Raw genomic sequence first — 14,372 nt, 5'->3', positions numbered from 1 at the left:
TCTTGTAGCCGAGAGCATTTGTTGCACGTCAAACGATGTGGAAAAGTGAAAGTTGTCCTGGATCCAAATTTCAGGGATATCCCATGCCTTGTCGATGTGTCTCGCATGAGTGAAAGGGCCTTTGCTCGGGGGTCCACAGAGAGTTTGCGGGATCTTATGATTTACATCATGCTTGGTACAGCCTAGTTCGCCTCATCTTGACAAGTGTATGTTTGCGGTGAAATATGACAGACAGCTCAGGATAAGCCGATACCATGTTGGGAGGTAAAGAGGTGGTTGGAGAGCATATAAGGGGCGCCGATTAAGCAAATGGAGCTGTGGTTTCTTAGTGTGATGATGATGGAGGAGGCTGGAGATACCAATAAGCTGAACATGAGCGGCGAAAGCGAATATTCTGACTCGGGTTACGCCCCGAGAAGATGGAAAGCCAGATGCGAGTAAGATTGAGCCGAGGCAAAGATGATTTTCAGGAACATGTCAGATCTATCCGTATTAGGTGGTGGTGTTGAGGTCAAGGACTCTAGATTCGACCAAGAAGCTTCTAAAGCACTATTATGTTTGGAACCTGTGGTTTATCTGAAACCTGGGTAACGGTATGTCTCTGTGAACAAGGCGCCGTAATTAGGCTATTCCTTGGGAATGAGTGTGTTTCATAATAGTTTGAAGACAAGTCCGACCTTCATAGTGAGTGATTCAGCCCTACAATCCACTCACAACAAGAGCGAAATGATGGCCTATGGATCCGAGTGGAGGAGGTCTGACTGGGACTCTGGTGATCTTTTTGATAATATTGCTCAGCTAATATCGCGTATCTTGAACTCTTTACGAAGCGACTTGGGCAACTTGTGAAGTTGCGAGAAGCGCTGACGGGGTCAACAAATGCAGCCTCATCACAGGCCTCGCCCTCATGGTCTGACTTATTTTAGTAATATAAATGAGGCTCACTCGAATGATTATTTTCCGTCTTTAGGGACACAGCCGCCCAGCCGCACCTTTCCCATCCTGGCCCGAGACGGCTGAAGTCTGAAGATTAATTAATAGGCGGACAGGGGTTTAAGTGATTGACGAGGGTGATCAAGTGAGAAGAGAGGCTGGGGAAGAGGATTGTTTGGGAGTGCGACGATTGCCGGGACCTGATTCGAAGGGAAAACAGAAGGTGAATCGTTTTACGACAGGGGGTTTGTCGTAGCAGAGGTGAAAGCCCAACGTTTGTCTGTTCGTGGTTTGATACTGGAGCAGAGCATGTATCTAGGCAAGGAGGCTGGTTCTGCGTGGCAACTGGCAACGCAACAACTTGGAGACCGCTAGTTGAAATATCCTGTTTTGATATAGACGGAGGATGCTTATTCGATACTAAAGAGGAGTGGAGGGGATGAGGATGGTCATCACATCACACACAACAAATCACGTATCACACACATGGAGCGTTACGATGAACTCGCCGGGCCTCGCTACTGTACATGTCTGCTCTGCATGTTTCCTGCACGTTTTGGTGCATATCTCGTTCCCCTCGTGTCCTTGGAAGATCGTCCATTGGCAGAGGAACCACAGGCATAGCGTGTCGAGCTAGGTGGCATCCCGGCGGGCCGGCGCTATTGGACAGCCCGCCTCGGCAGAGTGCCAGAGACAACTCATCACCCCAAGGCACTAGCCTGAAAATGAAAATCTCAAGGGCCCAGCCGCTGAACCAGGTGGGTCCAACACCTACATCAGTATCTAGCGTAGGGTGTGATGACCAGAGCCCGAGGACAAGGCAATCCAATATATGTTGTCAAACGAAGTCGATTTGGTGTTGTTTAGAGCAATACACAGAGGAGATTGCATTGGATCTTTGATTGGAGAGATCCATACTCCGTACGGAGCTCAGTGCTACTCACAATCGACAATCCAATACGGAGTATCCGTACCTAAAGCATCATAAGCTTCTTGGTTCCACTTATGCTGACTCTATTAAGTGTGTATGTGCCTACCTAAACTTTTCCCATCAAGATCTTCTTCAATACACAACAAAGTCATATGTACCCCGTACGTCAACGATGATTTTAGACTTCGCTCATTGAAGCTTTAAACTTCACCGCGTGCAGTGAGTTTACCAACTACTCCATAGGTACTCTGTATCCCATCAATATTGAAGGAAAAAAACGGCCTGCCCGTCCTGCATCAACTCAATCCGTTTTCCCCAACCTCCAGATCTTTCGCCCAACCTCCTCGATTCCCCTCGACACAACTGCACCTAAATTGAAAGCCCTGCTCCTTGCCCCCCAAACCAGTCTAGATCATACCTTGTACCCCTTCTTGATTTTCTGTTTCGGCTCTCTTCCGCTCCGTCTGACACTGACATCTGCGGTTTTCAGTTCTCTGTTCCTTGTTAATTGCCAGGTCTGGTTGCTGCGGGCAACTTTGCTAGCCCATTCTTTTTTCTTAGCCCCCCCGAGGCCCCAGGCGTCCCCCCGCCGAGCTGCCTGACCTTACCTTACGGGATCCACATCCCATGAGCCTTCACACCATCCTTTACAATCGACCACGCCGCACGTCGCATCCTTAACCCTTCCCCCAAATCTTTCTCCTTCTCGAATTCCCCACGGAACCTTGAGGCTTCTAAGGCCAGGTCAAATTCGAGTCGAGTCGAGTCGAGCTGTGTCGGTTGTCGACTCTAGTAAGTAGGTATCGCTATCGACTGTCCTGTCTCTGGGTAGTTGGTAGACGTTCAAAGTTGTTTCCTTTCTTCTAATCGGGTCGTTTGTTTGTAAGTCTCTCATCCTTCCTTTTCTCTTGACCGTTGCTTTACCCTTCTCCGCTTCATGAGTCGAGCGAGTCGCTTTCAACGCAGGTGGCGATTCATTACCCCATATAATTGGCCTACACCGTTATGTCTCCTCCGTTGGGCACTCGGGTTTACTGACATGTCCTGCTAGACAATCTTTGTTGCTCCTTGATTCCGCATGTCTTGATATCAAATCATTAATCAACCAACCCCTCCTCTCCCACCGGTGTTTCTCTGCATCCGCTCCGGATTGCAGTCCTGGGAAGAAAGGGCCCCGAAACACCTCCACTTAAGAGCCTCACCAGATTTACGATGGGTGTATCTTCCAGAAAATCTCTTCCACTTCCCGCCCCTACCGAAACCGAGACTAATACCACCCCCACCGATCTCACAACGACGGTGGATGGGGTGAATCCCGGTGACGAGAAGTCCTCCTACTCCATTCCTGAAGACGGAACACCCGTCACCATTGCTACTCGTGGACACAAGGCTAGCAAATCTCAGACCTCATTGCTCATCGAGTACTTCGAAGGCGGCAAGTCAACTGTCGGTTCCACAGGTGAGCGACGTCCTAGCGTCCGTGTCCGCCTTACACCATCCAAGAGAGGCCGTTCCGATCATCATCTTCAAGTTACAGAAACAAAAGGCGCTCGCAACACCTCGGTGACTCGACGGATACCGTTGGGAGATTCTGAGTACTTCGACGGGGACGACGGCAACAGCATGAGCTCCTACGCTTCTGCTACCGAAGAGTCCAACGTCTCGAGAAATCCAATTGACATTGAGATTGATCGTAGCCACACGGGACGACGACGACGACCTGCCAGCCCATTGATCCCTTCGGAGACCTACAACGTCAACGCTTCAGACATATCCGCCATTCCATCTGACAGCTTTCTCGACGGCGACGCCAAGGGCGACAGCCCATCAGCAACCCGAGAGATGGTTGCAGCTGCTGGCGCCGGTGCACTTGCAGGTGTTGCAGTAGATGAGTTGAAGAACCGGAAGAGTCGAAACAGAGACAGGTCAAAGGTGTCAGAATCAAAGTCGTCAAGGGAAAAGTCGACAGCAGAGAGAAAGCGTCGGCCAAAGAGCAGGACCAGCAGTGTTTCTGAGAGGATGGAGGAGCCTATTAAAGCCCATCGCCGTCGCTCTAGCAGAAGTCAACAGGAATCCAATGTGTCAGGACTTGACTCTAATGTCTCAGCTTCTCATCTGGCCCCCAGCCACCGCACCCACGCAACACATTCCTCACGCTCAGATGTCTCTAAATCCTCAATCAACAACCCTAAGCTTCTCGAAACAGTCGAAGACGCCATCCGTCGCTTGATTCTGCCCGAACTCAATGCTCTTAAGCGAGAGACCAGCAAGAGGGAGAGCCGACGCGATTCCTTTACTTCGTCTGCTACATCAATATCTAAGGATGAGTTAACCCCCGACCGCCGGCGGTCGTCAGGTCAACGGAATGAGCCAAAGGATAGACGAAATAGAGAGGCTCGTCATGTCCTCGAAGCTAACTCTGATGTAAGCCATGATTCTATTGAGGATGACTACCAATACGAGAATGAGAATGTTACACCCAAACGAAGTGGTGGCGACATGCTCAAGGCTGCTGCAGCCGGCGCAGCAGCAGCTGGCATTGGCTCATCACTCCTCTCAGACAGTACACAAGGCGACCGAAAGCCGAGAGAAAGACGGCGTCGGAGAGCCGAGTCTGCTCATAGCCGTGCCCTGAGCCGTGACCATCATGCCGATCAGTTCGACGACGATCCCGTGGTTCCTCAGCCACCCATGCCCCTCATGAGTGAAATTAACCCCTCGGAAATGACCAGGACGTCTATCCGATCTGCCGATACCGACAGACCTCATTCGGCTAGCGAGGAGATCACGCCTGTTAAGAACATTCCGGGTGGATATGTCTCAGGAACCTCGACGCCTACACCTTCAGCAACTCCCTCTAATCTCGAGACAACATTATCCACTCAGCACGCCAACGTATCTCATGGTGATTTGACTGCTTTACCGCGCGGTCAGAAGGACTACGTGGAAGAGTATGAACCAGACGAGTATGGCCAGAAGCATCCTCTCGAACGACAGGGCCAATATGAAGAGGATGACATCTCTGACAACGATTATCCTGAGGGTGGATATGATAACTCCTATTTCGCTACCCAGGATGTCCCTCCTCCATTAAAGTATGTTCCTTACCAGGCTGGTGCTCGAGGCCTCAGCCCTATTCCTAGTGTTTCTGGCTACACTGAGGGTGGTAGCGAGTATCATCCTCGCAACTCAAGGAGTATGCATTCTACAAGTGATGCTTACTACGAGCGATCTGGGGAACGTCGCAATAGCCAGTCCACACCTTCTCTGAACTCCCTCCAAGAACGAGAAATGGACCAAATGTCACCCCAAAGTTCTGGTGTAGGTTACCGAAACACCGCCTACACAGATGACAGCGAGCTGGACAAGGTCGCGTCTGGACAAGCTGTCCGTGGTGTTGGTGCCAACCCCAACCTGGTCCACCCTCCTATGGGACCCGAATCAGCAGTTGCTTCACTTGTTGAAGGCTCGATGCTCGACCAGTCCATGTTGAGCGGCTCCTACAGCGACTACCCTGGTCCTCGCGACTCGACTCTCTCCTATGATGACCAGTCAAGGACCTATAGCAGCCGTGGTGCGAGCCCCGACAAAAACTACATAGACGGTAGCGAGTTGGAACCCGAGAGGCATGCTACACCTAGTGCCAGATCTCATAACAAGTCACAAGAGTTCACTGAGTATGATCTGGATGAGCATGGCCGAAAGGTGCCCCGAACAAGGTCACCCACGGCGTCAGAAGTCGCCATTGCGACTGGCGCCGTTGCTGCTCTCAAGGCGGCGCAGGGTAAGAAACAAGCAGCCACCGAGGAGCCAGAGGAATACCAAGGCGCTGGCGTCTTCCGTAATAAGTCCTTTAAGGAGCGTACTTTGGAAGGTCATGAGCCTCGTAACACTCCTGCTCACAGCATCGACCGCCTTTCCTATGATGACTCGCCCAAGATGACTGCAAGTGGTCTCCCCGACTTTAACAACCCCATGCCTGAATTTGGCTGCATTGATGACGATGTTCACACCAACCCGTCAGTTGTCCAAGAGCGTCTTGATGGCGAACACCACGATGATGCTTCTGAAGGCCGAGCAACACCCACTCCCCGAAATGTTGCCGAGCAACGCGCTGAGAGCGCTACCAGCAGTCACGGACCCGGTGCCGCTCAGTTTGCCGGTGCTGCCGCGCTGGGCGCTGCCGCTGGAGTGGCTGCTGCCAATGCTCACAGCCGTGAACCCAGCCAAGACCAAGATGAGTGGCAGCGAACCTCTGACGACCGCAAGCGAGACACTCTTGTCACCAACCCATACGAGGACACCAGCCCTGTCGCCAACCCTGCCCTGAATGACAACCTCCTGGGAGCCCGGGGGTTTGGAGCTCCTTATCACACCGGAAGCCCTGGCTTTGGTCCCAAGTATGACGAAGGCTATATGTCCAATGGCAATAACCGAACTCCCGATCTCCAGCCCAAGGGCAAGGCTCTTCAGCTGTCTCTGCCGGGATCTCCAAATGATGCTGGTCAGGACCCATTCTACGCCCCCAAGGATGCTCGTCACCTCAGTGGCATGTCTCAAGGCATGGCATCACCATTCTACGATGCAGCCACTGGTCAAGGAATTGACCGCATCGAGAACAAGGACATTGTTGCTCTGATGCAGCACCTGATGGTTCGAGATGCTCAGCGCAGTGCCCGCGATACAGAAATCGTTGCACTACTGATGAACTCTGCCCTTGAGATGCGAACTTCTCTGAACGAGCTTAGAAACCTCGTCCAGGACACTAGCGACGATGTCATTTTCGCAGGTGTTGAGAATACCGAGAAGCTTCAGAAGGCCATCAATGGTCCTCGCCCCTACCCCGGGGCCCGATCGGTTCAAAGCATCTCCCAGGTTGACACTTTCAATGAGGCCGCCGCCAAGAAGAACCTATTCAAGCGAGCCTTCCAAGGCCTAAGCAATAAGGGTACGAGCGACTTCAAGCGTATTGAGGAAATCCTGATGCAGATTCTCGGCGAGGTTGACGAGCTCAAGGGACAGAGCACCGTCCCCCCTGTTTCCACCAGTGGTGGCCGTGGCCCCTCGTTCGACAACCTGCAGCCTGAGGGCCATTTCGAGCAAGATCGAGGCTATGAGCCTGAAGGCAACTCGACAATCACCCCCAGCCAGTCTGGTCACTTCTCGCTCTCGCACTCCAGATCTCGGCTTGCCAACGAACGCAAGTTTTCTGATAACCGCATCAGCACTGTTGCTGAGCACGAGGATGAATACGAGCACGCCCACCCTAGCCCGACTGGCGAGCGCAGCAACCCCAATATGCTGACACCAGAGCGATCAGGCTTCCAGCGTGGAAGTTCTGTTCCTCTTGATACGCCCCCTCAACCGTCTGGTGTTACTCAACCAATGAGCAATGAGAACACACCTCGCACAACAGAGAAGCAAAAAAAGCACAAGTCCGGTCTTTCGGGCTGGTTCCCTAAGATTTCCAGGTGGTCTGGAACGACAGCCTCCAGCGCTGGCAAAGGCAAGAAGGAAGCCAAGTACGATGATTACCCTCCCTCGCGCTCAGGGTCTAGCCTAGGCGAGTACAACGATGGGGATTACAGTCATGCCCCGTACGCAGAGGACCAGCTACATACTGGATTCTCTCAGCAAGAGCTCGCATCGGCGCCCAATGCCGGTGACGCTATGCCAGCGCCTCTCCGCCGCGAAATCAACCATACCCCAGGCAATACACCCAAGTATCAGGTTCACCGAAACTCACTGAACTTACAGCACCCCCAGCCCAGACAGGGCCAGACAGAGCGCTTCCGCAATGCTCTGGAGTTCTCTGCTCAAGAATATAACGTCCCCATGACACCTAGGTCGGCAGATTGGGGTGGTTCGGTTTCGAGCTTGAACCAGATGGCTCAAAACACCAACCGATACAGCCAGGCATCATCGACAGGTGCTCCTCAGGACCCTGCCTACTGGACCACATCCCCAACCGGCCCCCCTCGACCTCCCAAGGAGCCCATCGAGCCCACTGGTAGTCCCTCAGCTCTATCTCCCCCCAGGGGTAGCCGCATCTCCAAGTTGGCCAAGGGTAGCCCCGCCCCTCACCCCAGTGATGAGAGCGGATACGCTACTATGAGTGGCACACATGTCAGCCACCTCACAAGCAGCCCCAAGCCTGAGAACCGTAACCTCAATGCTGCTTTGGGTGTTCCTACTCGTCGACCTAGTGGGCCACGAGCCATGACCCCTAAGAGCCCTGAGGATGAAGCTCGTCGACGCAAGCGAGGTAAGTTACATCTGATCCGTATCTAATATTCATGTCTCTAACCATGGAAAGCAGATACCTTCGGCAGTGTTGCATCCCATAACACAGATGACACGGAGACCTTTTAAAAAGGGGATAACCGTGGCAGCCGTCCACTACCGGGATGCTGATCGATATCTCATCGAGAATGATACAGTGCTTTGCTTTTCTTGACACCCAACTTGACTCTCCTTCTGGAGGTTCTGGCTGGTGGTCAGTTGTATGAACTTTTTATGGACATGAAACGGCCTTGAAGTGGGTGAATTTGCTATTAGCGAGAAAAAGAAAGGCAGCTTTAGACTGAAGGGGGTGGCCAGCTGAAACAGCATCAAGGTGAAGGGCTTAATGAACAAACAACCGAACAACCAAGGAAACGGAGAAGAAGAAAAAAAAATAGGGGATGGAAAGGTGTTGACAAATACCGAAAGAGAAAACAAAGAGGAGAAAAGGGTGCAGGAAAGGGACGTATTTGCATACAGGGGCTTTTGCTTCAATTCTTGACGACGACATGACATGGCTTTCTTACTGCAGAGCGATACGTCAATGGTTTGATTTGCGAGCAATGACTTAACTCGGATTGGATATTATGAGCGGAAAGAGGATGGATGCTATGCCAGGATAGCACAAGTACAAGCACAAGGACAAGCACAAGCACAGGTGAAAGGACGTGATGTGTGTGAACATATTTTCAAGTTAGATAGTTGGGGGTTGGGGTTGGGGTTCCTGGTTGTGTTTAGCTTTGTGAGCGTGAGATAGATACCATAACCACCGATATTGGCTGTAATTGGGAATGAAAGGACTTCAATCGATATACACCCAGAGAAATACCACCACAATGTATCATGTTCCTTTGCAAGTAAAACAATCGCTTCTCCAGCCAGCGCTATATAATGATACCCATAGTTTAGGTCTTCGCTATCAGTTAGGCACCTTAGTGATTGCTTGGGTTTGGGAATGATAATGATTGATTAGTCGAGGTTTTAGCGTACCTAGCTAGGTAGGTACGGCCCCAGAGTATCCGGGGGAAGGCCTCAAAGTCCGGAGACCGCCAACTGAGGAGGGAGCGTCCCTTGGACTACCTAAGGTACCTACTAACTTACGGGCAGCGATGTTCAATGGATCGCTCCGACTTCGGTGAAGAAGTACCGGTGCATGCAGCTCCCCCAGGTCCGGCGAATAACGATCATCAAAAAGTTGTATGCGTCAGCATTCAACTTCTGAAACGGGGACTTTTTGACATCTCTTCAATTCGAATGCTTTCATGGCTACAAGATCTTATTATCCCATATATTTTTTATCTGATATTTCTTCTTGTCTGAAACAGAAGCTTCGCCATTGTGCACTGAGCTCGAGCATCAGCTCTTCCTAAAGCTGCTGTTCACTCCTTTGAGGAGATTCATGACGAATAGACTCGCAGGAGTCAAAACACACACAGACAATGGCTGCAGATGTGCAAGGGAAGATCATATTGAATGAGCCAGAACCCATCAAGACAAAGGAAAAGATGACGAGTAACGTCGGTGGTGGAAGCGGTGCACATGATTACAAAGGCTTTGTCGCGGGTGTCTTCAGCGGCATCGCCAAGCTCTCAGGTATGTGTCCCTTGTCATGACATGACGGCTCGAGATGCAAATATTGACAGACTTTTCATAGTTGGCCATCCATTTGACACTATCAAGGTCCGTCTACAAACGACAGACTCAAGTCGCTTCAGTGGCCCTCTGCAATGCGTCACGCAGACTATTCGCCATGAGGGCTTTCGCGGGCTCTACAAGGGCGCAACACCGCCTTTGGTCGGATGGATGTTTATGGACTCGGTCATGCTGGGCTCGCTCACCGTCTATCGTCGTCTTCTCTCAGAACATGTCTTCAACGTTGAACCACTAGGAACCGACGTCACGGCATCTTCACCAGGCACAGCCCCAAAGGGTTACACGGCGCTTCCTAGCTTCGGCCATGGTATCGCAGGAATATTAGCTGGCTCAACGGTGAGCTTCATTGCTGCACCAGTCGAGCACGTCAAGGCACGGTTGCAGATCCAGTACGCAGCGCAAAAAGCCGACAGATTATACGCCGGGCCGATTGATTGTCTGCGCAAGATCTACCGATACCATGGCATCAAGGGCGTGTATCATGGCCTCTCAGCGACTCTTCTCTTTAGAGGATTCTTCTTCTGCTGGTGGGGCAGCTACGATATTCTATCTCGACAACTACGCGAGAAGACAAACCTCAGCGCACCGGCAGTGAATTTCTGGGCGGGAGGCCTGAGTGCGCAGGTGTTTTGGTTGACTAGTTATCCGAGCGATGTAGTCAAGCAGCGCATCATGACAGATCCGCTGGGAGGCGGGCTAAACGATGGAGTCAGGAGATTTCCTCGTTGGAAGGACGCAGCTGTTGCTGTATACAGGGAGGGAGGTTGGAAGGGATACTGGAGAGGATTTGTTCCATGTTTCCTGAGGGCGTTTCCGGCGAATGCCATGGCGTTGGTTGCTTTTGAGGGTGTCATGAGGTCGTTGCCATGACGAGGCGCGAGCATGAGAATAATACAATGAGATGAAACAAACAAACCGACGGCATCATCTTCAAGTCAGTTCACAAATTCGGCATTTACATCACTCGGTTATTGGGACGAGAGAGAGAATATGAACACCACAAAGAGTGCCACATAAAATGGCTGGGTCTATTGGCCGAGTCCTTGAAACTTTTTGTTATCCCCTGTCCCAATTCTCCAATCCATTCCTGCGCCGATGCAATGCAAATTGATTCGATTACTCGTCGTCCTCGTCAGCCTCGTCGTTAACGACGTTGAAGAACTTGAGCTCGTAGACACCTCGGGAGGTGGAGACGACGCGGAGCCAGTCGCGGAGCTGCTGCTTCTTGAGGAACTTCTTGGTCCTGTCTATAGTTAGCGTCTTGTTGATGTGATATGCATCCCCGTGCTTCACTTCAGACACGTACAGGTACTTGAGGTAGCGACCAGAGAGCTCGTTGTGGGCGGTGATCTCGATCTTGCCCTCACCAGACTGCTTGACAACAACGTTGTCGCCAAGGTTGTTGGTGCGGCCCTCGACCTTGATACGGTCCTGGAGGAACTTCTCGAAAGCGGAGACGTCGAAGATCTTGTCGCTGGCAGGCTGAGAAGCATCGATGATGTACTGGCAGGATCAGTTAGCTATTGTGTCCCTCGTGGGGAGCGCTGTGGCTGTGACGTGTGAAACCGTCGTCACAGTCACAGTCGCATTCGTAGTAGTCGTCATTGTGCTAAATTTCGATCTGGATCTGAATCTCGCGTACCTTCTTGGTCTGCTTCTGGGCCTTGCCCGACTTCTTCTGTTGGAAAAATGACCTTAGCCTACTGCATTCTTATACGGCTCCTCTCCTCGGTGCGATGCGATGCGATGCGATACGGGAGAGGGCCTAACAGCATAGCGGTGTCATGTACGTACTGCCTGAGGAGCCATTGCGAGTGGAATGGGATGGATTTTTGTGTCTGAAAAGGGACTGTGGTGTTTTTTGTCGCAAAGAAGTCTAATCCTGCGCTTGAAGGGGAGAAAGAAGCAAGGTAAAACTCGGGGCCTCAGTTCCAAGAGGTAATTCTGTGTGGGTGCAAAAATTAGGGCTCCTCGGATTATTTTTGGTGCGGGTGGAGCGTCATGTGACTGTCAACTACCTTCCTTACCTACCTACAGCAGGTAAGGTAAGGTAGACTCGGTGGCTTCATTGATTACCTAGAATTGAGGCAATGAACAAAAACTTTCACTCGGGCTGATCTGAATCAAATTGCCACGTTCAAAGTCTGTTTATTAACTTGCCGACCGACCGCATAACACCAAAGTACTCATCACCACGTCCAATCTATGACCCAACTATCTAGGCTTATGGTTCTATCATGACGCTTAGACTTCTTTAACCAGGGCAGAGAACTTGCGAAATAGAACAAGACCTGACAGAAATGTCCCATACGTCTTCCTTGCATGATAGATTGAAAATCAGTCAAGAGCTGAAGCAAGATAACTAGATACTTTATCATTATGGACTAGGCTGAGTACTTAGGCTCTTAGGTCATGGCTACTAGGTACCTCCTGAGGCATACGCAGCCTGCGATTGGCTGTGAAACCAGTGTAAGACTATCCGAGGACTGTCCGACTCTTGTCAACCACAATCAAGTCCCCCTTTAAACAAAACAGATCCAAGTTCATGGCAGTCAATACGGATGCTGACCTGACCTGACCTGACCTGACCTGGCGCGCTCAGTCGGTCTTTTGGTTTTTGGCGTGGAGGATAGGATCGAGCAGCTTGGTGAACTTCTCAAGAAGCATGTAGCGATAGTTCATGTAGATATGGCTTAATCGCTTGCGCTGTACCTTTTCATCCCCTTCCATATGCTGCGCTGCCATCTGGGTGTCCTCCGGGAACTCATCGTTCTTGAGGATCGGGTCGAGGTCCTTGCGAATAGCCTCGACGAGCATGCCACGCCATTGCATGTAGAGCTCCTGGAGACGCTGCAACTGCCCAGCCTCGTCACCATCAGCGAGCATCGGAGGATCGCCTTCTTCTTCATACCAATCCTTCTCTTCTTCCTTTTCGACTTTATTATCTTCGCCCTTCTCCTTCTTCTCCCCCTTCTTCTCCCCCTTCTTCTCCTTCTCCTTCTCCGCGTCCTTGTCCTCGTCCTTGACCAGTTCCTCTAGTGATCCAAAGTCCTCCTTGCAGCCCTTTTCGTCGTCGCACTTGTAGACCTTGAACTCTTTAGTGATCACGAAAGCGGGCTTTTCTCCCTTCTCAATAGGAGAGTGGCGATCTTTGCTCTTATCATTCCCGATTTTCTCCTTGATCTGTTCTCCAATCTTTCCATAGAGAGCGTCTTCGTACTTCTCAAGGTCGGATTTGTTAGTAGTCTCTTCTTTGGTAGCGTCGGTCTTCTTCTCTTCCTTGTCGTGACACTTTTCGTCTTTGTGTTTGTCCTCTTTCTCCTTCTGCTTCTGCTTCTCCTGCTTCTGCTTCTCTTCCTCCTGCTTCTGCTTCTGCTTGTTCTGCTCCCCGGCATCTTTGGCTTCTGAGCGCTTCTCAGGGTTGTGGCTTGAAGCATGCTTCCTAAAATCCTCTTTGCGAAGAATTTCTTCATGGCTCAAACCCTGTACCTCTCTCGCCGCCTTTTTCCACTGGGAAAGCTCCTTCTTGGCGTCAAGCAACCATTCTTCTTGTATGCGTGCATAACGATGAGCTCGATCGCTCACCGACTTGATACGCTTTAGAACAATCCGCTTCTCGCCAATGACCTCCCCTGCCTTTGCGCCCTCTTCCGTTACCATGTGGCAGTTCGCCAGGTCGTTTGTCTTTTGGAAATCTGCGGCGTACTGCTCAAGAACTTTTCCCCAGTCATGTGCCGCTTTCCACAACCTCTTACTTTGTTTCTCGAGGTACCGCACTTCCATTTCTTTGTCCTTCAGAAGCAAGTCTTTATCCTTCTCGTCTTTGTGGCGACGGAGCAGCCTGGACTTTTTAGTGGAGCTAACTTCACGATCGAGAGAGTCCCAACCATGTTCGGACCTGTGTGCTTCACCATCAGAAGTATGGGCCTGGTGGTGATGAGGGCCTTTAGTGGTGAAGGCAGGGTTGGCTGCAGCGGTTGAAGCTGGCCTGGTCATCGTAACGGTTGTGGTTGTTGTCGTTGCGCGTAGGTTGACAGTCGAAGTAGCCGCTGAGACAGAGGTGCTGCCACTCTCGACTTCACCAGAAGAGGGTGTAGCAGAAGTGGTGAGAGTAGAAGTCGTAGTGACTACAGCCGGTGGTGCTGGTGTTGATCCTGAAGTGACCAATCCGGCTGAGGCTGTCGAGGTCGCGGACGCCTTGTTGCCACAGGAGCAGGTGTCACAGGAGCAAGCATCCGGCACAGCAACGGTACCGGTGGTAGAGGCTGCTGCTCCAGGAGGGACGGTCCCTTTAGCAGGATAAATGGTGGGCATTTCAGCGAGTACGCTGTTCAGTCTGGTAGAAGCAGATGCCCATGACTTACGGAAGCTGATGTAGCTGTCCAGGATGGGAACTGCTGCTGATGGCCCAGCGAAGCCCACGAGAAGAATGAGATCAGGACGCATCTCAAAAGCAAAGATTGATCTGACAAGTTTGGGTTGATCAGGTGAAAGGGCTAGCCAGACCTAGCGACAAGACCAGGTGCATCTTATATAGACCGGAAGGGGATTCTCTTTCCGACAGACTTCGACA

The 14,372-nt window shown here is 51.4% G+C and overlaps 4 protein-coding genes across 4 annotated transcripts; 2 read left to right on the top strand and 2 right to left on the bottom strand.

Moving 5' to 3' along the window:
* Positions 1 to 3,076: 3,076 nt before the first annotated feature.
* On the top strand, positions 3,077 to 8,236 carry FMAN_07545 (uncharacterized protein; the record flags this gene model as incomplete). Its single annotated transcript, XM_041831182.1, has 2 exons — positions 3,077 to 8,129; positions 8,184 to 8,236. The coding sequence occupies 2 exons, from the start codon at positions 3,077 to 3,079 to the stop codon at positions 8,234 to 8,236; spliced, it is 5,106 nt and encodes a 1,701-aa protein (XP_041681771.1).
* Positions 8,237 to 9,585: 1,349 nt separating this feature from the next.
* Positions 9,586 to 10,669, top strand: FMAN_07544 (uncharacterized protein; the record flags this gene model as incomplete). Its single annotated transcript, XM_041831181.1, has 2 exons — positions 9,586 to 9,739; positions 9,801 to 10,669. 2 exons carry the CDS (start codon positions 9,586 to 9,588, stop codon positions 10,667 to 10,669), a joined length of 1,023 nt encoding a protein of 340 aa, XP_041681770.1.
* A 246-nt stretch (positions 10,670 to 10,915) lies between these two features.
* On the bottom strand, positions 10,916 to 11,608 carry FMAN_07543 (putative ribosomal protein L22; the record flags this gene model as incomplete). Its single annotated transcript, XM_041831180.1, has 4 exons — positions 10,916 to 11,042; positions 11,106 to 11,302; positions 11,442 to 11,477; positions 11,594 to 11,608. 4 exons carry the CDS (start codon positions 11,606 to 11,608, stop codon positions 10,916 to 10,918), a joined length of 375 nt encoding a protein of 124 aa, XP_041681769.1.
* A 789-nt stretch (positions 11,609 to 12,397) lies between these two features.
* On the bottom strand, positions 12,398 to 14,113 carry FMAN_07542 (uncharacterized protein; the record flags this gene model as incomplete). The annotated part of the gene is made up of 1 exon (XM_041831179.1): positions 12,398 to 14,113. One exon carries the CDS (start codon positions 14,111 to 14,113, stop codon positions 12,398 to 12,400), a length of 1,716 nt encoding a protein of 571 aa, XP_041681768.1.
* Positions 14,114 to 14,372: the final 259 nt, after the last annotated feature.

The sequence above is a fragment of the Fusarium mangiferae genome (assembly GCF_900044065.1).
Source record: "Fusarium mangiferae strain MRC7560 genome assembly, contig: FMAN_scaffold005, whole genome shotgun sequence".
NCBI classification, from domain to species: Eukaryota; Fungi; Ascomycota; class Sordariomycetes; order Hypocreales; family Nectriaceae; genus Fusarium; species Fusarium mangiferae.
This window is presented reverse-complemented; position numbering and strand designations above follow the sequence as displayed.